A 24,091-nucleotide genomic window follows, 5' to 3' on the forward strand; every position below is an offset into this window, starting at 1 on the left:
CCTGCTTTTTTGCTGCTTTTTCTTCTGCGCTGTTTAATGCCAAAATGGATGTGTTCTTCTATTCAAGCAAAGTCTATGGGAATTTGGGTTTCTTGTTCACACTATGTTGTTTAAAATGCTGCCTTTTTGTGGCAGAACTTTGGTCAAAAACTCAGCTTTTCAAAGAAGCAACATGTCAATTGTTTTTGCCATTTGGGTTTTGCACTGCAAAGCTGAGTTTTTGACCAAAGTTCTGCCACAAAAAGGCAGCATTTTGAACAACATAGTGTGAACAAGAAACCCAAATTCCCATAGACTTTGCTTGAATAGAAGAACACATCCATTTTGGCATTAAACAGCGCAGAAGAAAAAGCAGCAAAAAAGCAGGTAAAAAGCAGGTAAAAAGCAACGTGCGCACATACCCTTACAGTGAAAAATTGATTTCATGTGGTAATAAAAATTCTATTCCCATATAGGATGTGTAATCCAGCACTGCTGAAACTTGGTAATCACAAAAATTAACCACACTTGCTATACACGTATACATTTTTTTTTTTTTTTTTTAGAATCACTCTGTGCATTTTCTCATTGAGGCGTAACGGTCATTTGAATTTTAGTTCATAACTTAATAGTACACATGAAAATAAGACTCTGCAAAATATTTAATGACAGCAATCTGCTTCTTTTTCCTCCTGGATTGAACAATCATTCTCAAAATTCTCAATTCACAGATAAAATCTGTATTTGGTGATGACAGATTGGAAATGACAGTTGGTACTGATAAGATTCTATGGGGAGAGATGGAGTAGCTCTGCCTCTAGCTCTACCATTCTACATGGAATCTTATGAAAACCAACTGTCATCTATCGCAATAATGTGAATATCTGTCATCAATGAATACAGATTTTACCTGTGAATTTATAATTTTTAGAATGATCAGTCAGGAGGAAAAAAAAGCAGATTTCTCTGATAAAATAGATGAAAAATAAAGTTTCTTATTATTACATGTACAATTGATTTATAAAATTAAAGTACTGATTACTCATTAATGCAAATACTTCTGACATGCATTTTTCCATGCAAAATAGTACAAAATCCAACAACTTAAAATGAAATAAAACACTAAAGAGCAGTAATCACACTAAAAAGAAAAACAAAAACACGTAAAACGGTCTGCATTTAAAGATATTTTTTTATTGGACTCATTTGCAAAAAGATCCAGCATTTTTGCATTTCTTGAGCTTAACAAGCAGTATCCAGGATTACAGCCCACTACAAGATTCAAGCCCTTCTGACAAGTCCCACACAAAGTACACCACTGATTTTTTTTTATTATTGCTTTGAAATTGTAATTTTAATTAAAATATAATACTCAGGCCTGTCAGAAGAGGTGGCGTGAAAGGAGAACTGGGGATGTAACTAAGAAAATATTGCATCTCAAATAAGGAATTGCTGTATGGTGCTTAGAAAGAAAAGAGCTGTCAAGGTAATGTGCCAAGATAGAGGGTTCAACAATACTACAGTACCAATATTATAGTAAAAAGTTGGTCATTCACTTTACAGGCTCAAAAAATGTTTGTTTTTTTATGTAGGCGTGGATACACATGCGACAAAAAAAGACACGTAGGCCTTTGTTTGTGGCCTAAAAGGATATAACTCCTGCATGCAATTTAGTTTCATAAAAACAAAACTCTTGGAGTAGAAGAAAGTTATGCAACTGCATCTGAGCTATAGGTACATCACCAAGTTTCAGCTGCAGCTTTCCGGTACCAGATGTGGGATTTAAAAAGATTGTCCATTACTTTTACATTGATGGCCAATCCTTAGGATAGGTCATCAATGTCTAATCGGCCAGGGTCAGACCCCCGCCGATCAACTGTTCTCGATGCTGGCGGTGGTAGCAGACAGCCAGAAATGCTCAGTTCCGGAGCTGCCCAGTCTTTGGATAGCGGTTGTGGCCGGGTACTGCACTTCCACAACTTATTCAAACCAATTGGAGGCGGATATGCAGTACCTGGCCGCCGTCGCTGCCACTTTCAGAAGACGGGGAAGCTCCAGAACTGATTATGACCGACCACCTGCTGCCGCCGCCAGCACCGAAAGCAGCTGATCAGGGGGGTGCACAGTTTTGAACCGCGGCCCATCAGACATTGATGACCTATCCTAAGGATAGACCATCAATGTAAAAGTAGTGGATTACCTCTTAAACTTGTATCGTATGTGACTTGAGTTCTCCTTACAAAAAAGTGACCTCATATAGCCCTCATATAAAACCAGTCCTCCTTGTCCATCTCCTCTTCCAAGACCGTGCAGAAGTTTATAAAGCATTTATCAGAGAAGTCCATACATAGTATAAAAAGTATTCTGTATTAGTAATTCTCCATAAAAAGTTAGTGCAAAATACTTGAAATATTGTAACCACCTTGCATATGCTATAACAAGCACTGAAATAACTCCCTAAGGTTTCCCCATCTAGTTGTTATTGCTTTAATACTATGTGCATATCCCTTAAGGGTCTTTACTTTGGTGTACAGTCAAAAATAGTCATGTTGAATTTCAACAACATGCCAAATCCCTTGCTCTCAAGGGTGATCAGTGTCTAACATCAATTAATTCCTCCTGGTCTCTGCAAAATACATTCACAGCCAAAATAAAGGTGCATGAGCACAGGTAGGATGGTGGAGAGTAAGGCCAGAGTCACACTTGCGAGAGACTCGCGCGAGTCTCACATCGCATCACCCGGCATGGCCACACACTCTCCTGACAGGAGTGGGTCAGCTGCATGTATTTATATGCAGCTGAGGTGCTCCTGTCAGGAGAGCTGCAGGCCATGTCAGGTGATGTGATGCAAGACTTGCACGAGTCTCTCACAAGTGTGACACTGACCTAACAGTTGACGGCTGACAGCTATTGAAGGTGTGGCCACCTTAAGTCTGATGATCGAAAATCCTGGAATTGGTACTGGGATTTACAGACTAGATGTCTCTGGTTCAAGGGTTTACAGTTCATTTATTAACAAAATAAAGAAAAGTATCCAGAATCATTATAGCTAGATGTTAATAAGTTGCAGCTTCACTTTGCATAACTATGGGAAATCTTGCAGAGACTATTGAAGAGATAAGTCAATATTATTAGACTAGTGCTCCCCAATTCCTCATGTCCACCAACAGTGCATGTTTTCAGGATTCCCCTAATATTGTACAGGCAATGGAATATTCAACTTAGCAATGCTAAGGAAATCCTGAAAACATTGCGTGTTGGTGGTTCTTGAGGATTGGAGTAGGGGAACACTGCTATAGACCAAAGCAGAGTCCGATTATGAACACTGGCTTCAAATACCTATAAAGATTTTTAATTCTTACATTGCATGTTTGCACATCTGTGTTGAAGGCTGTGTTACAGAATCTGTTAAAGGGGATGTCCACTACTAGGACAACCCCTTTTGATTCCACAAGTTTCCCGCAGGTAAAATAAAAAAGCCTATACTCCTCTCCCGTACCTGCACCCTTCCAGAGGTGACCTAGGGCTCACATGGGGTTGTGACAACACGCGAACCCCATGTCCAATCAGCGTCGGCTTCCGTCTCCCCACCTTCGGGCCAAACAAGATAATCAACAGGAAGTGAGCACAGCGGCTGCGTTCACTTCCTGTTGATTAACTCATTTGGTCCGAAGGTAGGGAGACAGAAGCAAGCGCGGATTGGGTACAGGGCTTGCCTGATGTAACAACTCCATGTAAGTCCCGACACTACAAGTCAGAACACCACAAGAAGGACAACGGTATGGGAGGAGAGTATAGGCTTTTTATTTTACCCGAGTCAAACACGTGGAATCAGTGGTGGACAACCCCTTTTAATACTAGACAATTGTCTAACCATCATGGCTGAAGCCCATCGGACATCTCTTTAATCAAACAGGGGGTCAGTCAAGGCTGTTTGCGTCCCTCGGGTTCTGTAACTGCCCTATTTTTTTTTTTGGTCCCATAACTGAACAAAAACTGAGAAGTGAGCCAAGCCTTAAAGTATTATTCATTCTAAGATACATGAGGATTGTATTGATAAATTGGTTCCTTATGGTCAACTACGTTACATGCAATAATGAAATGTATACTACAAGATGTAAACTATGAGATACTTCCTTCAGAAAGAACTCATGTATAAGGCTATGTGCGCACGTTGCGTCGGAGTACCTGCAGTTTATTCTGCACGTTTTCCTTCCCTTGGTTTTTGACCAAATGGCTTTTGACCATTTTTTAGCGCTAAAAACGCATGCGTTTTTACCGCGTTTTTAGTGCGTTTTTAGCGCTTTTTACATGCGTTTTCACATGCGTTTCTGCAGATGCGTTTTTGAGATCAAGACACTGAGAAATAAAGTTGAAATAGTCAAAAAGATTGAAAAAATAGAAAAAAAGTATAAAATTAACTTTTAATAAAATTAAATGGAAAATTATCAATTTTAATGTAATAATAGTGGTTATGCACATTTTTACAGAAAAATAGCTAAAGTTTATTAATTTTTTACATTTAAATTTTCGGTTATTGTGTGTGTGTAAAGGAACATTAGAACCCTTTAATTTTTCCCCAGAAAAGCATGCGTTTTTGGAGCCAAAAACGCAGTGAAAAAGCAGGTAAAAAGCATGAAAAACGCAGGAATTGTGATTTTGGTTGCTTTTTGCCATTTCTCATTGACTCCAATGTTAAGGAAACGCTGCAGAAATGGCAAAAACAACTGACATGCTGCTTCTTTTTCAGCATGGTTTTTGACCACAAATATGCAAATTAAACGCTGCAGAAAAAAAAGCAAAGTGCAGACAGGATTTCTGCTTTTCCCATAGACTTTGCTGGAAATCAAAAACGCATGCGTTTTTGCGCAAAAACGCTGCTGCCAAAAACGCTGCAGAAACGCGGAAAAAAACGCAACGTGCGAACATAGCCTAAGTGTCCTGAGAACACAAGTCTCAGATTTCAGTTACAAGACTTTTTTTTTGCCTAAATGATTGTAATTATGGGTAACTGCTTTCTCATATCGCTCAACACTCATATTACAAACCTACTCGACTGTTAGGTTAAGCTAATCAGTAGGTCTTCCACCATGTGCATTAAGTACAGTTGATGACTAATGATTCCAGTACAGTTATAGTCATGGGAAGAAACCTCCCTCCCCCCCCATACAGGTACTGATCCTACAGATTTTATACATTTACCCCAAAGTTCTATTTATCCATATATAGGTCACGTCACATACAAAAATCTGAAAATGTTCCAGGGTACAAATATAGTAGTAAAAATCCTGCACACTTAATAGGCACTTTGGACTGACAAAAAGTTGTAAACTAAGATGTACCTAAACCTGTAGCTGCTTGGAAACCCAAGTATAGTTGAAAGACAGAAACATTTCTTAAAACTATTTATTTGACTAAAAGAAGAAAAATTAGTCAACAACTGTGGTGCATTCCTTTCCTGCAAAACGGTTACCAATATTGGTTTCTGACCATTTTGACCATAAGGCCGGGGCCACACGGGGATCTAGTGCTATCCTCGCATGACACTCGGCTCCCGCTGGCAGCACAGCAGGAGCCAAGTGTCATGCGAGTGTCCTGTGACTGAGGTCCGATCATGCGATCGGACCTCAGCTGCGAGGGGCGGGCCGGCACTGAGAATGGGCGGGCCAGCGCTGAGGAGGGGTGGGAGGGATTTATCCGGCTATTGCCATTCTCACCCTGCACTCGTGGTACACCGGTGTACTGCGAGTGCAGTGCGCTTTTTCTCTCACCCACAGACTTGAATGGGTGAGAGAGAAACCTGGATCGCATTACAGTTGTAGCATGCTACGATTGTTTTCTCGGTCCGATTAGGGCTGAGAAAATAATCGCTCATGGGTGCTGACACACAGGCTAATATTGGTCCGAGTAGAAAGCAATGTTTTATCGCATCACACTCGCTCCGATTTTCACGCCGTGTGTCTTAGGCCTAATAAGCTAACTTTCAGAACCCAATGGAAACAATAATGACTAAAGGTGGAAAAATAGATAAAAATTAATTGCCCAAAACCAGAAATTTTTAGCAACAATAGTAAAAAACCTAATGTGTTTCGACTCTGCGCCATTGACAAATATTGGGGAAAAAAAGGAATTGGGGTCTTGTAGAGCTAAAGTATCTAAAAAGGATCAAAAGTGCCACATTTGAGTATATTATAAATGTACTTTATACTATTTTCCATTGGTTCTAAAACGTCATTGCCATAGACTATAAGCAAGATATAAAAATGTATCAACCACAAAGTAATAATATGAATAAAACACAATTTCAAATTAAACACCCGGAAAAAAAAAATCCTATTCCCATTCCCAGAAATAAAGCACAACTGCAAATAAAATGTATTGATGCAAGGCAACCAATGCATAATAATTAATAATTAAAAAAAAAAAGGTACAATAAAAGAAATAGAAAACACAACATATATGTGCAGCACAGTAAAATAAAGCTGAGCATTGCAATGGAAAAAAACAAAAATTGACAGATTATTTTGTAAACCAGGACTGAGAAAAAAAACCCAATAATAATTGATAAAATACAAAGTAAATTCCAAACTGCACAGTAAACAAAATGTAAAAAAAAAAAAAAAAAGTTAAAAATTTGTTCTGCCAGGCCTTCCACCCTGCGGCACAGTCCACCGCCAGCAGTGGTTGTAAAAGAATCAAAAGGACAATATTCTATTTGAAAGCAAGTTCAATAGTCGGCTATGAGCACCGAAAAAAAGATCAAATACAAAAGGATGAACAATGAAAAGGAAAAATAAATGAAAAATTAGAAGTGGTGATAAAGCCAAGATCACCTTTGTTTCCAGAAATACATTTTTTATCAGTTATCAGACTATTCTGTGCAGATATTAAGTCATTTTAAAAAAAAAATTCAGTCCAAATATTTTTTTATTTTGGTATAATATACTTTATAAAGACCTGCCAGTTCTTCTAACATGATTTAATAAATTCAGGAGCATTGTTTCTTAAGAACTCTGTATTGTATAGTTCTTCTGTTAATCCTCCTGGAAATGTATACTTAACCCAACACATGGATACCGTCGAATCAGTAATAACAAATGTCAAAGCAGGTAGGTACAGTAGGGAATGGTAACACTCACTTGTCAATCTTACAGGTGCATCTCAATAAATTAGAACATCAAAAAGTTAATTTATTTCAGTAATTTAATACAAAAAGGGAAACGCATATGTTATATAGAGTCATTACACACAGAGTGATCTATTTCAAGAGTTTATTTCTGTTAATGTTGATGATTATGGCTTACAGCCAATGAAAACCCAAAAGTCATTATCTCAGAAAATTAGAATACTTACCATAAAACACCTGCAAAGGCTTCCAAAGCATATAAAATGGTCCCTTAGTCTGGTTCAGTGGGTTACACAATCATGGGAAAGACTGCCGACTTGACAGATGTCCAGAAGGCAGTCATTGACACACTCCACAAAGAGGGTAAGCCACAAAAAAGTCAATGCTAAAGAATCTGGCTGTTCACAGAGTGCTGTATTCAAGCATATTAACCCCTTAACAACCCATGACGTACTGGGTACATCATGGATCGTGTGCAGTTAATCCCCGCCCCCTGCCGTGGGCAGGCGGCGGCGATCCGTGCACATAGCTGTTTTCAACAGCTGACATGTGTGCCTGGTAGTCGCGGGTGGAATCGCTTCCACCCGCGGCTATTAACCCCTTACATCTCGCTGCCAAAATCTGGCAGCGAGATGTATATGCGCGCCGCCATGACAGTGACTTACCCCGCCCCCATCGGAAGTCACGTGACATGATCACATGACTTTTGGTGGTTGCCATGGTAGCACAGGGTCATGTGATGACGCCTGTAGCTAACATGAGTCACTTCCTCTCAATGCCGGAATACAGCCGGCATTGAAAGTAAAGCACCAAATCTGCAGTTCTCAGCTCTGTAGCTGTGATCTGCAGATAGGGCAGAGCGATCGGATTGCTGATCGCTATAGCCACCTAGGGGGACTAGTAAAATTAAAAAAAAAAAAGTTAAAAAAAAGTTTTAAAAAATTAAAAAAAAATTAAAAAACCTAAAAGTTCAAATCACTCCCCTTTCACCCCATTGAAAATTAAAGAGTTAAAAAATAAAAAATATACACATATTTGGTATCGCCACGTTCAGAAATGCCCGATCTATCAAAATATGAAATCAGTTAATCTGATCAGTAAACGGCGTAGCAGCAAAAAAAAAACAAACGCCAAAATTACGTTTTTTGGTTGCCGCAAAATGCAATAACAGGCAATCAAAATGTAGCATCTGCGCAAAAATAGTACCATTAAAAACGTCAGCTTGAGATGCAAAAAATAAGCAGTCACTTAGCCATAGATCCCGAAAAATGAGAACGCTACGGGTTTTGGAAATGGCGCAAAACGTGTGCAACTTTTTTTGGACAAGCTTGTGAATTTTTTTAACCCCTTAAATACAAGTAAACCTATTCATGTTTGGTGTCTACAAACTCACACTGACCTCAGGCATCACATAGATACATCAGTTTTACCATATAGTGAACACGTGAATAAAATATCCCAAAAACTATTGTACGATCACACTTTTTTTTGCAATTTTTCCGCACTTGGAATTTTTTTGCCGTTTTATAGTACACTATATGGTAAAACTTATGGTTTCATTTAAAAGTACAACTTGTCCCGCAAAAAACAAACCCTCATATGGCAAGATTGACAGAAAAATAAAAAAGTTACAGCTCTCGGAAGAAGGGGAGCAAAAAACAAACGCAAAAACGGAAAGTGCCCGGGGGCTGAAGGGGTTAATGGAAAGTTGAGTGGAAGGAAAAAGTGTGGTAGAAAAAGGTGCACAAGCAACTGGGATAACTGCAGCCTTGATAGGATTGTTAAAAAAAGGACATTCAAAAATTTGGAGGAAATTCAGAAGAAGTGGACTGCTGCTGGAGTCAGTGCTTCAAGAGCCACCACACACAGACGTATCCAGGACATGGGCTACAACTGTCACATTCTTTATGTCAAGCTACTCATGATTTCATGCTTCCCTCTGCCAACAAGCTTTTTGGAGATAGAAATTTTATTTTCCAGCAGGACTTGGCACCTGTCCACACTGCCAAAAGTACCAATATCTGGTATAATACCTACAGTATCACTGTGCTTGATTGGCCAGCAAACTCGCCTGACCTAAACCCCATAGAGAATATATGGGTTATTGTCAAGAGGAAGATGAGAGACACCAGACCCAACAATTCAGACGAGCTGAAGGCTCCTATCAAAGCAACCTGGGCTTCCATAACACCTCAGCAGTGCCACAGGCTGATCGCCTCCATGCCACGCCGCATTGATGCAGTAATTCATGCAAAAGGAGCCCCGACCAAGTATTGAGGCCTTTACTGTACAGACTTTTCAGTAGGCGCCAACATTTCTAAGGTTAAAATCATTTATTCAGTTGGTCTTATAGAATATTCTAATTTTCTGAGATAATGACTTGGGTTTTCATTGGCTGTAAGCCATAACCATCAACATTAACAGAAATAAACACTTGAAATAGATCACTCTGTGTGTAATGACTATATAATATATAGGAATAGATCACTCTGTGTGTAATGACTATATATATAATATATACATTTCCCATTTTGTACGGAATTACTGTCTTGAATTTTGTATTGATATTTTAATTTATTGAGATGCACTTGTATATATCACTTGTATATATCTCCAAGAGCAATAACAGAGGAACAGCACTAAACAAAGTTCTAAGAAAAGATGAAAAGACTCCTTTTTGGTGCAGGTTAAAGGTTTCCAGGAAATGAGAAATAGCCAATTTTTTTAAGTAAATTAACTGATTAATCTGTAAGCCCTTAAATAGAAAAAAAACAATTAAAGGCAGCTTCCATGTCATAGAATTGTCAGAACTTAGTAAGGCATCTTAGTGTAAAGACAACATGTGATCATGTATTTTGTATCAATCCCCATTTGCTATGATCCAGTCCTCCAGGTGCCGATTCACTTGATCTCATTACCTGGAAGATCTGGATCAATTCCCAAAAATATTAAGAATAAATCACTCTTGTACTGAATCCCACAAGCAGCTACAAAGTTACAGATATAAAACGTTCCATAGAACATATAAAAATCCACAATAAATATTGCTCATGGAAGTGGTTGTAGTCTCCTTGCATCTACTGAAATGTAGAGTATCTGCATACGTCACATCGAGCGCAGAAAACAATGGCAGTACAGCAGTTCAGGGCGATCCAGTAGGTCCCTTCAGAAGTAAACTTGGGGTCTTTTCTTTACTTTGTACTTCAGTGAGCCATATCGTACCTGCAAAACAGCAAGGACAGTTTGAAACTTAAAGGAATAGAAAAAAATGCAAAAATAAAATATCCTACAAATAAATCCCTTAAAGGGATTTTCCACTTTCAGGAAAGGGGACTCCAAATGCTCTAAAATGGCAAACAGTGGGTACTCACACCCTTTCTGTGCCACTGCCAGTGCTCCTCTTCTGTTCAAATGGTTGAAATCACGTCGATAGTGAGCATCACCATTGTAGCCAATCACTGAGCTCAAAGGCTCGTTCTGAGCTCAGTGATTGGCTACAGCCTCCGCTGCAATCAAAACACAGAGACCCGGGAAGATGTCAGGAGCAGACAATGAACCCAGGGACGGTGAATACCTACTCGTTTTATCATTTTAGAGCATATGAGGTCAAGTTTCCTGAAAGTTGAAAATGCCTTAAATTATTTAATTTTTTTATATTATATTGTCTCATATTCTAGTTAAAGCTGTAATACGTTCCCCTTCTTCTCAGTCTTGTGTCTGTAAGACAACTGCCTGCACTTTCAGTATTATTCCTCGCGCCTGTGCATTACAGTACTTTGATCTGCCCTGTAATGTGCAAGCATGAGGAAAGGTTAGACTTCACCTCAAATGCGCACAACAATACTTTGATCTGCCCAGAGCAAAGCAGATCAAAGTGCGCCTGTGCAGGACCGCAATGCTGGCTTGTGTGGATGACGTAGGTCGTGCCATCCATACTCGGCTGGGTGGATAGAAGACAGAGAACGCAGCAGAGTGGAAGCGCCGGACCGGAGAGCAGCGACCCCCCATCGGATCGGACCGCCCCCTAGTGGAGTATAATAAAAGTGTTTTTTACATTCTACAGAGCGGCCTGGGCTCTTATATACATTATTCTATAACACTGGATATAACAGCTTACTGGTGATGGCGGCAAGTTATAGTTGCCAGATCTGGTGACAAGTTCCCTTTAAAACTGGATAAATTCACACAATTTTTCCTTTTTCTTAAAGGTTACTGCAAGACAACTAATGTACATACAGTAGGGACACCCCAATACTTGAGAAATATGGTGAAAAGACTTAGGCCCTGTGCGCACTGGAAAATGTAATTTTCTCAAGAAAATTCCGCATGTATTCATAGATTACCGCACCCGCGGTAAAAAAACGCGGCAAACCGCACCCGAAAACCGCATGCGGTTTGCTGCGGTTTTACCGCGGTAGTGTTCGCGGTATTGCCACAATTTTGCCGCGTGCGGGTTGGTATGTGCTTTATTGCATTCAATGCAATAAAGCACATTGAAAAAAAAAAAAAAAAAAAAGTAATTTCATTCTGAGATAGAGAAATAGACAGAAGAATAGATAGATAGATAGATAGATAGAGGGATAGATAGATAGAGGGATAGATAGATAGAGGGATAGATAGATAGAGGGATAGATAGATAGAGGGATAGATAGATAGAGGGATAGATAGATAGAGGGATAGATAGAGTCCCTGTGAGCACACGCTGCATTTCTCACAGTCGGCAGTGAATTCACATTACCGGCCGTGGGAAATGCCCGGTAATTACCACTGCTGTCTCGCTGCGAGGCTGCATTCAGAAGTGTCTGTGTCAGTCGCGGCTGGATGCAAGCATCGCAGGACGCCGGAGCTGTGGATTACGTCGGAGCTTTGTTTCGGGAGGGGTTAATAAAAGGGTGAACGAGGCTTATTTGTGTTTTATTTAAAATAAAGGATTTTTCTGTGTGTGTGTTTTTTCACTTTACTTACGGATTGATCATGTCAGCTGTCACATAGACACTGTCATGATCAAACCTGGAGTTAATGGCGGTGATCCGCCACCATTAACTCCTTGTATTACCTTGACTGCCACTGCTACACGGCAGCAGGAAGAGCCGGGGGACACTCCGGTTCTGCCGCATAATGCATGCGACAGTCCCGGGGCAGCTGCGGCTGATATTCTCGGCTGCGGGAGGGAGAGAGAGGTGGGGGACATTAACCCTGCCCCTCTCCCTCCCCAGCCTGAGAATACCGGGACGCCGCTGTGTGCTTACCTCGGCTGGACAGTAAATATACAGCGGAGCCCACGTGTTTTGTTTTCTTTATTTCCGTTTGATTTCTATGTGTGTTCTATGTGTTTGTGTTCTATGTCTGTGATGTCTGTGTGTGTCTGTGATCTGTGTGTTTACTCTCTGCTCCGCTTCCTCTTCCTGTAATGACATCACTTCCCTGCAAACCGCAGGCAAGCGATGCACATTACCGGAGGTAAACCGCGAAATACCGCAGGGAATAACGCAGGAAAACGCAGTGAACCGCACAGAATTTGCTGCCTACGTTATTCCCTGCGGGATTTCACGATTACATTGGAGTAAATGGAGTGAAATCCCACAGCGATGTGCGGAAAAGAATTGACATGCAATTGTTTTTGCTGCGGGAATCCCGCAACAAAACATGCAGCTGTCAAAATCCGCCTAGTGCGCACAGGATTTTTTTTTTCCCCATAGGTTTTGCTGGTGATTCACTGCAGAGATGTTATGAACATTTTCTGCAGCGAAACATGCAGCAAAACCGCAAAAAATCCGCGGCAAAATCCGGTAAGTGCGCACAGGGCCTTAGGGTCGTTGCGTCGTCTGGCAGCAGTTAACATCTCTATCATAATTGAAAGCACATGAACCATCAGCCAAAATTCATGTGTATGGGACAGACGAGAGCCATAGCTCTCAGCCAAAGAATTGTATGAGCTGTAGAGCAGCAATACTCATTTGTACAGGGATTGTCGTTTCATTCTGCCTATCGGCGATATTACCAATCCAATATTTGAGGTCTATCTTATTCTAAGGCTAGGCCATAAAAATGTAGGACATTAAGCTCAATTCCATCGAAACTAGGTCAGATTAATCAATGTATTTACAGTTTTTTGGGGTATACAGTATAAAGTAGTCAAATGCCTTGTATATTTATCCCGTTGCACTTGTTCCAAAACATTTATAGACATTTGTTAAAAAACAATAGAAAGTCCAACCTGGATATTTTCTAGTTAATCCAACTGGGCATTTTCCGTTGTGTTAAACCTGGCACATGTTGCATTGGAGTACACTGCTCACACAGTCTGCCAGGATTATTAATTCTCTACATTTATAATGTATGACATTCAGAATAGTGATGACTTGCAGGAAGAAGCCACATTCCAACCTCTTCGGAATGGATTTTTGGATCTTTCGCCTAAGATACAAGATCCCGGCTCCACTTCTTTTTGGTAGTCATCAATAAGTGTAAAATCCGTCTGTCAATGGTTTAATAGCTGTTGTCATATACACAGTCTAGGAATCTGTAAAAAGAAGCCCTGAAATATTCCAAGTCTACCTGTACAATAAGTTGTCTTGGGTGAAAAATAAATAATTTTGGTGAAGTGTGAAAATTTAGAAATGAAATCCCAGCAGGTTTATATCTCACTGATCATTACGCTCAACATGGGTTTGTAGTTTGTGATTCACTTGCGCACAGTGACTTGCAGGTGCCCCAGCAGGAGAACCATTTAGGTAATTCTTTAAGTTTCTGTTGATGTTCTAAGTACTGTTGATTAAAAAGGAAAAAATACCTATACCTAATGCTGTAAATCCACCTTTCTCACACCATGGTGTAAATTTTTGCATGTGTGTAATTCATATCAAAATGAAATACCAACGAAAGACATCCCATCTCAAGTGTATCACTGAAGACCCTTTATTTTCAATCAAATCTAACTGTATTTGTGATTACATTATTACATATCTACAAAAACAGTAATTACATCACATCTTGTACTCGTGGTCTAGAGATGCAAAGATCAATGGCATTTTATTGGGTATGCAAAGACAGATGATTAGGTCAGAAACCGTTCAACCGGCGTCATCCTGAAGTAAAAAAATTCTATGATAGGGAAATTTTTAACTTTTTAGTTATTAAAAACAAGCTCCTAGAATTTTAATCCTTCATTCAAATGATTACTGCAGTTTATTTTATTAAAAAAATAAAAATAAAAAAAAAGCAACAAAAAAACCCGACTGTGCTTGACTCACCCTCTATGGGTCCAGTGTCGAGTCTCTCCCGCTGCTCCCAGGGTCTGTTATGGTCTACAGCACTGATGCCATGTTGACATCACTGCAGACAATAATGGGGCTCAGCAGCTCTGCCTGAGTTAATGGTGTGAGCCACAGAGTTCACTGATGGGCTGCAGCGTTGTTGACATGAAGTTAGTGCTGCACACAATAACAGACACCAGGAGTAGCAGCAGAGACTCAGAGTTGGACCAGGAAACTGTGCATAAACAACAGTTTGCTTAACCTCCTTCACAACCTACAACGTACTGGTACATCATAAGAGGTGTCACTCCCTTTGACGTGGGCTTGTATAACGAGCCTGCATTTTTCCCTGCATGTGTTGGCTGATCTGATCAGCACACTTGTGAATCTGACAGGCGTGGGTGAATTTCCGATACACCTGCGTCTGTTAACTAGTTAAATCCCGTTGTCAATCTCTGACAGTGAGATTTGACAAGCGCCGGTGGGGAGTGTCATTCTCCGTCCTCATCGGCGGCACTGTGACTTGATCACAGGGTGCCGATGGGTTGTCATGACAGGTAGGGGTCAGTTGATGACTGGTCATGATGTAGTTACTGTGAACCCTGAGTGCTGGTATTCACAGAAGATCAGCATTTCTACTGTATAGATCGGTGCTGAAGCATGGCTCTGTACAGAACAATCAATCGCAGAATCACAGATTGAAGTCCCCTAAGGGGACTAGTAAAAGCAAAAAAAAGTCTAAACCCCCCCCCCAAAAAAACACAGACGTTTAAATTCCCAACCTTTTGCCCAACAAAAATAAAACAAAAAAGAAATTAATACACATATTTAGTATCACCGTGTTCAGAAATGCTCGATCTATCACAATATCTAATGAATTAATCTGATTGGTAAAAGGCGTAACAACTACAGATGAGTGGACCCATTGAAGTTCGGTTTGGCGACTTCATCCGGACTTTAGATAAAGTTCTTTTTGGGACCTGGACTTGACCTGAACACCAACTTAAGTCACTGTTAGGACAGTTCGGGTCTACGTCCACATACAGCCATCCATAACAGATCCCTTCCAGAGATGGGTGGGTGGGGTTTTTCCAAATTTTATTTTTGTTTGATGCACACTACATACAATTACACTGTTACCTCCAGTAAGAGCCGCTGAAATACTGCAAGCGGCTCACACTGGTCTGAGCACCAAGTGTACCCAAGCACAGTGATGCTCGCTTGAGTAGTGTTCATAGGTAAAGCATCTGTACTCCGAATCCAAAGTTTTGTTGGTTTGGGGTTTTTTTTAGCAAAACCTGTTTCGTACCTCGGGTTTGCTCATCTCTTGTAACGAGAAAAAAAAGTAAAAATGCCAAAATTAAGTTTTTTTGGGGCTGTTGCAACATTGCAATAAAAAGCAATAAGAGGGGATAAAAAAAAATAGCATCTACCTAAAAATGGTATAATTAAAAATGTCAGTTTAGGATGCAGAAAAAAAATGAGCCCTCACTCAGCCCCACATTCTGAAAAATGAGAACGCAACAGATCTCAAAAAATGGGGACAAAGGCGCAATTAATTTTCATTTGTGGGGGGGTGGGGAAAATTTCTTAACCACTTTAAAATAAGAAAATGTTTGGTATCTACGTACTTCTACTGACCTGGGGAATCATATTGCTAGGTCAGTTTTATCATATAGTGAGCATGTTAAATAAAAACAATTGTGGAATTGCCCTTTTTTTTGCAATTTCACCGAATTTGGAATTTTTCCTGTTTTTCAGTACAATATGGTGCAAAATGAATGGTGTCAATCAAAAGTACAACTCATCCTGCAAAAAAAGAAGCCCTCATACGGCTATAATGTCGGGAAAAATAAAAAAGTTACAGCTCTTGGCTTACAGGGAGAAAAAAAAAGCTAAAAAGAAAAATCACCAGTGGGAAGGGTAAAGAGGTTTAACCCCTTAACGACCCATGACGTACTGGGTACGTCATGGATCGTGTGCCATTAAGCCCCGCCCCCTGCCACGGGCAGGCGGCGATCCGCGCACATATCAGCTGTTTTCAACAGCTGACATGTGTGCCTGCTAGCCGCGGGTGGAATCGCTTCCACCCGTGGCCATTAACCCCTTACATATCGCTGCCAAAATCTTTTTTATTAACCCCTTAGACACAAGTAAACCTATACATGTTTGGTGTCTACAAACTCGCACTGACCTGAGGCATCACATAGATACATCAGTTTTACCATATAGTGAACACAGCGAATAAAATATCCCAAAAACTATTGTACGATCACACTTTTTTTGCAATTTTTCCGCACTTGGAATTTTTTTGCCGTTTTCCAGTACACTATATGGTAAAACTTATGGTTTCAGTTAAAAGTACAACTCGTCCCGCAAAAAACAAGCCCTTACATGGCAAGATTGATGGAAAAATAAAAAAGTTAGGGCTCTCGGATGAAGGGGAGCAAAAAACAAAAACGCAAAAACGGAAAGTGCCCGGGGGCTGAAGGGGTTAAAAAAAATATCACTTTGTTAAATAATGATATTATGTTCCACTTTCCAATCTGGATTCTTCCTTTATGAAAAGATCAACAATTAGGTTAAATAAAAAATAAATGATATCTAGTAGCACAAGGGCTTGTTCGAAGACTCCCCAGAGAAGATAAAGCCATAGAGATAACCTGAAAGGGAACTGTGAATTCTAGCCGCATTACAGTGAATCCCCACTGCCTCTGCTATCCACTCAGAACATATGGAGGAGGGATACACAGTTCATCTAGAGTTTAATAAAACACATACAAACCCTGGATCTGTATTGTGCTGCTCAGTATGAACTGCTGCCAAAATAAACCAGCTCTGTTTATTAATGTATACGTTATAGAAAATAATAAGAAGCACATACCTCTTTACGGCCTTTGACGACCTTTACAGATCTCATGCTCTGTGATCTGCGAAGCCCCTTGTGTGCATACATTTCGTCTTCTGAGAGTGCCCCTTCCGTTTCTTCGTCAGATTTATCATCTTCAGACTCTTTTCTTAATGAGCTGAATCCTACAAAAATCAAAGGAAAATAGAGTGAAATGTGAATCGGAATAAAAGGCTGAACTGTAGCTGGAACCAAAAGTAATGATTACAAATTACAGCGTAGCTTCACTATTCAACATCATTTTACCATTTCAATCTAATGAAATTGTGGAGTAGAATTCTAATTGCCATTTTAGATTTGACAGGAGACGACATGAAGTCAAGATCAGTCCAAAAAAAAAAAAAAAGAGAGTTTTGTTTACTTACCGTAAATTCTTTTTCTTGTAGTTCCGACATGGGAGACCCAAACCATGGGTGTATAGCTAGCGCCTCCGGAGGACACACAAAGTACTACACTCAAACGTGTAGCTCCTCCCTCCGGGCTATATACACTCCCTGGATGACAATCTATCCAGTTCAGTACAAAAGCTGAAGGAGGACATCCACCCATAAGTAGAGATAGAGTAAAACTCGGCAAAACCAGAACTCTGTCTACTAACAACAGCCGGTGAAACACACGGAACAAAAAACTGCCAACAGGCAACAGGGAGGGTGCTGGGTCTCCCATGTCGGAACTACAAGAAAAAGAATTTACGGTAAGTAAACAAAATTCTCTTTTTCTTTATCGTTCCTTCCATGGGAGACCCAAACCATGGGACGTTCCAAAGCAGTCCATGGGTGGGAAATAAACCAAATTGAGAAGTAGGCAAAACCTAACTTCACAAATGGGCGACAGCCGCCTGAAGGATGCGTCTGCCCAAGCTCGCATCTGCCGAAGCATGAGCATGCACTTGGTAGTGCTTCGAAAAAGTGTGCAGACTGGACCAAGTGGCAGCCTGACACACCTGCTGAGCCGTAGCCTGGTGTCTGAAAGCCCAGGAGGCACCGACAGCTCTGGTCGAGTGCGCCTTAATCCCCGGCGGGGGAGGCACCTGAGAACACTGGTAGGCATCGGCGATAGCCGACCTAACCCAACGAGCTAGGGTCGGTTTAGAAGCAGAGAGACCCTTGCGCTGACCCGTGGTTAGCACAAAAAGTGAGTGCGTGACACATAGATTCGGAGCGCCCGCACCAAATCCAAGGTGTGCAACGCCTTCTCAAAGCGATGCACAGGGGCCGGACAAAGAGAGGGCAATGAAATGTCCTGGTTAAGGTGGAAGGAAGACACCACCTTAGGGAGAAAGTCCGGAGTCGGACGAAGAACCACCTTGTCTTGGTGAAACACCAAAAAGGGGGATTCCGAAGAAAGCGCAGCCAAATCAGAAACTCTCCTGAGAGAAGTTATGGCTACTAGAAAGACAACTTTCTGTGAAAGTCTAGACAAAGGAACCTCCCTGAGAGGCTCAAAAGGGGGTTTCTGTAAGGCCGTGAGGACCAGATTAAGGTCCCAGGGATCCAAGGGCCGCCGGTAAGGAGGGATGATGTGAGATGCGCCCTGCATGAAGGTGCGCACCTGAGCCAGTCGGGCGATACGCCGCTGGAACAATACCGACAAAGCCGACACCTGTCCCTTGAGGGAATAGAGGGACAGACCTAACTGTAGGCCTGACTGTAGAAAAGACAGGACGGTCGGCAAGGAGAACGGCCAAGGGGCATGGCCGGAAGAGCGACATCAGGACAGGAAAATTCTCCAAGTCCTGTGGTAAATCTTGGCCGAGGAAGACTTCCGAGCCTGAGTCATGGTGGAGATGACCTCAGAGGGAATGCCTGAAGCCGTCAGGATCCCTGACTCAAGAGCCACGCCGTCAATCTGAGAGCCGCAGAATTCTGGCGGAAGAACGGACCTTGAGAGAGAAGGTCTGGGCGGTCCGGGAGATGCCACGGCACCTCTACGGACAGGCGGAGCAGGTCTGGGTACCAAGCTCGCCTGGGCCAGTCCGGAGCAATGAGTATGACTCGACGGCCCTCCGTACCGATCTTGCGCAGAACCCTGGGCAAGAGCGCTAGAGGGGGAAACACATAGGCCAGACGGAACTGAGACCAATCTTGAACCAGTGCGTCTGCTGCGAAGGCTTGAGAATTGTGGGAGCGAGCCACGTAAACCGGAACCTTGTTGTTGTGCCGGGATTCCATCAGATCCACTTCCGGAGTGCCCCACTTGCGGCAGATCGATCTGAACACTGACGGATGCAGGGCCCACTCGCCGCCGTCCACGGTTTGACGGCTGAGATAATCGGCCTCCCAGTTTTCCACGCCTGGGATGTGGACTGCAGATATGGTGGACTTGAAGTCCTCCGTCCACTGGAGGATTCGTTGAACCTCCAACATCGCCAGACGGCTGTGAGTCCCGCCCTGGTGATTGATGTAGGCAACCGCTGTCGCGTTGTCCGACTGAACCCGAATGTGCTTGCCCGCCAACAGGTGGTGAAAGTCTAGGAGAGCTAGAAACACAGCTCTGATCTCCAGCACATTGATCGGGAGGGCTGATTCGGACGGAGTCCAAGTGCCCTGTGCTCGGTGATGAAGAAATACCGCTCCCCAACCGGAGAGGCTGGCATCCGTGGTGAGTATCACCCAGGACGGAGTCAGGAAGGAGCGTCCCTGTGACAGGGAGAGGGGCTGAAGCCACCACTGAAGGGAGTTCCTGGCCTGTGATGACAGAGCCACCAGCCTGTCCAAGGAAGAGATCCGCTTGTCCCAACAGCGGAGAATGTCCAGCTGCAAGGGACGCAGATGGAACTGGGCAAAGGGAACCGCTTCCATTGACGCCACCATCTGACCCAGCACCCGCATGAGGTGTCTGATGGAATGACGGCGGTGCCTCAGCAGAGAGCGCACCGCCAGACGAAGGGACTGCTGTTTGACTAAGGGCAACTTGACAAGTGCCGGCAGAGTTTCGAACTGCATCCCTAGGTACATAAGTACCTGGGTCGGGGTCAGAGTGGACTTGGGCAGGTTGACAAGCCACCCGAACTGAACTAGCGTGGCGACAGTGAGAGAGACACTCCGCTGGCAGTCTACACTGGATGAGGCCTTGACTAGAAGGTCGTCCAGGTAAGGAATCACTGCCAATCCCTGGAGGTGCAGGACCGCAACCACTGCTGCCATGACCTTGGTGAACACCCGAGGGGCCGTGGCTAAGCCAAAGGGAAGAGCCACGAACTGGAAATGTTCCTTTCCGATTGCAAAGCGTAGCCAACGCTGGTGTGAGACCGCAATAGGCACATGCAGATAGGCATCTCTGATGTCGATGGATGCCAGAAAATCTCCTTGGGTCATTGAGGCAATGACCGATCTCAGAGATTCCATGCGAAAGTGCCGCACCTGAACATGCTTGTTGAGAAGCTTGAGATCCAGGATGGGCCGGGAGGAACCGTCCTTCTTGGGGACTAGAAAGAGGTTTGAGTAGAAACCGCTGAACCGTTCCCGGGCGGGAACCGGAACAATTACCCCGTTGGCCTGCAGGGAGGCCACGGCCTGAGAGAAGGCGGCGGCCTTGGAGCAAGGGGGTGTGGACAGAAAAAATCTGTTTGGCGGGCTGGAAGAAAATTCTATCCTGTAGCCGTGGGAGATAATATCCCGCACCCACTGATCGGTGACGTGTTGGAACCACACGTCTCCAAGTGGGAGAGCCTGCCACCGACCAAGGACGTTGCTGGCGCAGCCAGATAGTCAAGAGGAGGCCGCCTTAGTGGCAGCGGCTCCTCCGGTCTTTTGAGGACGCGGCTTTGCGCGCCAGTTCGGTTTACGATCCTTGTCTGCGGTAGTGGACGCGGTCGAGGGCTTCGAGGATGACCAGTTAGAGGAACGAAAGGAACGAAACCTCGATTGGATCCTGCCCTGGACAGGTTTCCTGGCCTTAGTTTGAGGCAAGGAAGTACTCTTCCCGCCAGTAGCCTCCTTGATTATGTCATCCAGCTGTTCCCCAAACAGCCTGGACCCAGCAAAAGGGAGACTCGCAAGGTACTTTTTTGAGGAAGCGTCTGCTTTCCACTCTCGAAGCCACAAGATCCTGCGGATCGCGAGGGAGTTAGCGGAGGCCACCGCCGTGCGGTGAGAAGCCTCCAGGATGGCAGACATGGCGTAGGATGCAAAAGCCGAAGCTCGAGAAGTTAAGGTCTCCAGCTCAGGCATAGAGTCCCTGGTGAGGGAATGCATCTCCTCCAGAGAGGCAGAGACTGCCTTGAGAGCCCACACTGCCGCAAAAGACGGGGAGAACGAGGCTCCAGCCGCCTCATATACAGACTTGGCCAAAAGGTCAACCTGGCGGTCAGTGGGATCCTTAAGAGAAGTGCCATCAGCCACAGCCACGACTGTGCGGGCTGAGATTCTGGACACCGGAGGGTCTACCTTTGGGGACTGAGCCCATTCCTTAACCACCTCTGGTGGAAAAGGAAAACGGTCGTCTGAACTACGCTTCGGAAAACGTTTGTCAGGACAGGCCCTGGGTTTGGTAACAGTGGCCTGAAAGCTGGAGTGGTTAAAAAACATACTCCTAGCTTTCTTAGGTGAGGTAAACTGGTGTATCTCTACCAGAGAGGCTTGTTCCTCAGACTCTGGTGGGTTGAGGTTCAGTACGGAGTTAATGGACGCAATCAAGTCACTAACATCCGCATCTCCCTCAGACAAGTCAATGGGGTACATAGAGGTAGCGTCTGAGCCCACAGTAAACGAGTCCTCCTCGCCCTGCACCTCGGCACGTGAATCAGAGCCGTGGGAAGAGGAAGCAGAAGGGTCCCTGCGTCTCCGTTTAGGGGGACGGGGTCCTGGGACATGCTCTGAGAGCTCTGCAGAGCTAGGAGCAGCCGAAGCACCCTGTGAAGGGGGCTGATGCATGGACAGCAGTGTCCGGGACAGCTGCCCCATGGAGTCGGCAAAAGACCTGGAAAGAGCTTGCGAAAAGGATGCTACCCAAGCCGGGGGTTCAGTCACCGGGGCCAAAGCAGCCGGAGGGACCCCTGCGGAGGCTCCAGGCTGAGACACAACCATGTTAGCACAGGCATCACAATGTGGGTATGTGCTTGGCTCTGGCAGAATGAGCTTACAAGCAGTGCATATAGCATACATGTTTGCAGCCTTGCTCCTAGTGACAGACATGCTGCTGATGGTGGAGGCTCTGCAGCCAGAATACACTCCTGTAGAATGCCTGAGAGTGTAATAAAAGTCCACAACCAGAGGTTGTGGCTTACCAGCCCGTGCTCTGTGTGCCCTCCGGATTCCACCGCTCCCCTGTGAAGCGTTAGCCTTCCAGATAGAATGCAGCTGCAGCATCCAGCTCCCTCTAGCGCAAGAACGCTGAGAAAATGGCGCTGGGAGAAAGAGGGGGGGCGTGTATAAGCCCAAGAGCGGGAAAAACGGAGGGCAGAGAGATACAGGACGACATACAGGGGAGGGGACATCTCCCCAAGGAGGAGTGCCCTCCCCTCTGCTGGTCGGGCGGTGGGCGGCGCTGTATGCAAAACATACAGAGAAGCCAAAACCGAAACTAGGCCCAAACAGAAGCCGGGGCCTAGATTTAACAATGCGGCCGACGAGCAGGCACCTTCGGCGCGGTTCTCAGGGGAAATCCCCAGAATCGGCCGGAATTTACAGTAACGTTAAAACACATACTGTCCCCCTAATAAAAGTACCCGGGACCCCTGAAAAACGTCTCTATACTTAGCTTTGAGACGCAGGGCCATGTCCCTGGAGAGGGGGGTAAATGCTCCTTCCAGCAGGGACCAGACAGGGCTGCGGATGGAGACCGGTCTTCTGCAAGCAGAGAGGACCGTGGAGGCTCCCACTTCAACCCAGAGCCTCTTAGAGGATGTGAAGGAGCGCGGCATGTGAAGGCTCCAGCCTTATAAAGTCAACCTTAACAGCACCGCCGACAGAGTGGGGTGTGAAGGGACATGCCGGGAGTCCAGACTGGACCCGCTTTTCTTCCAAATCTTTAAAATAAAATAAAAATGAGAAAAAAATATCAGAGAATGCAAGTGTGTGTTCCTCCTGAAACACAAAGTATTGAACTGGATAGATTGTCATCCAGGGAGTGTATATAGCCCGGAGGGAGGAGCTACACGTTTGAGTGTAGTACTTTGTGTGTCCTCCGGAGGCGCTAGCTATACACCCATGGTTTGGGTGTAAAAATTTACAAAGTGACTCAAAATCAGTGTCATGTTTTTACAACACTATGAGCCTCGGGAATCATTAAAACTGCAGTGTACGGAGCCTGTAACATTTCTCACAAATCATCAGTCCAGGGGAACACAACCTGTGACCCAAAGTTTCGTTCCTTCACCTCCTTGCTCATATAACCAGAGTGAAAACTTGGAATGGAACGGCACTCAAGCATTCAGGCTTCCATACTATTCAACCTCAATGGGTCTAAACCAGTGGTTCCGAAATTACAGTCCTCATGGTCATGTTTTCAGGATATCCTTAGTATTGCACAGGTGATTTCTTGATGATGATAATTAGATCACTAATGACGATCGAGCATCGGAGTGCTCGGGTACGCTAAGTGCTCGACCGAGAATCGCGGGGTGCTCAGATGTGTGGTTCGTGAACAATCCGACACAAAGAGCCGGTGAATGATGGAAGCCGGCACCACAGTGAAAGCCACTTGCAGTCTCTGAAGGGCTCTCACTGGGGGTTAAAACTTGTTCAGAAAATGGGTGGAAAAAAAACAAAACAATAACCCAGCACACCCTTCCCCGGAAATGCTCTGTTTATGGTTGGCTGTAGGTGGGTGGAGAGCCGGACTGCCCAATAATGGTCTTCCATTACACTCTTTACTCGAGTC

The 24,091-nt window shown here is 43.8% G+C and overlaps 1 protein-coding gene across 2 annotated transcripts in view; it reads right to left on the reverse strand.

The window, feature by feature from the left end:
* Positions 1-9,520: 9,520 nt before the first annotated feature.
* REEP3 (receptor accessory protein 3) overlaps positions 9,521-24,091 on the reverse strand; it is a 255,800-nt gene continuing 241,229 nt past the window's right edge. For both annotated transcript variants that reach the window (XM_075352336.1, XM_075352337.1), the window contains exons 7-8: positions 17,246-17,394; positions 9,521-10,327 (exon numbers count right to left, since the gene is read on the reverse strand). In XM_075352336.1, coding sequence (XP_075208451.1) covers positions 10,271-10,327; positions 17,246-17,394 — 206 coding nt within the window. In that variant the 3' untranslated portion in view covers positions 9,521-10,270. The remainder of the gene's footprint in view (positions 10,328-17,245; positions 17,395-24,091) is intronic.

This window comes from Anomaloglossus baeobatrachus, chromosome 5 (genome assembly GCF_048569485.1).
Source record: "Anomaloglossus baeobatrachus isolate aAnoBae1 chromosome 5, aAnoBae1.hap1, whole genome shotgun sequence".
In the NCBI taxonomy this organism is placed as follows: Eukaryota; Metazoa; Chordata; class Amphibia; order Anura; family Aromobatidae; genus Anomaloglossus; species Anomaloglossus baeobatrachus.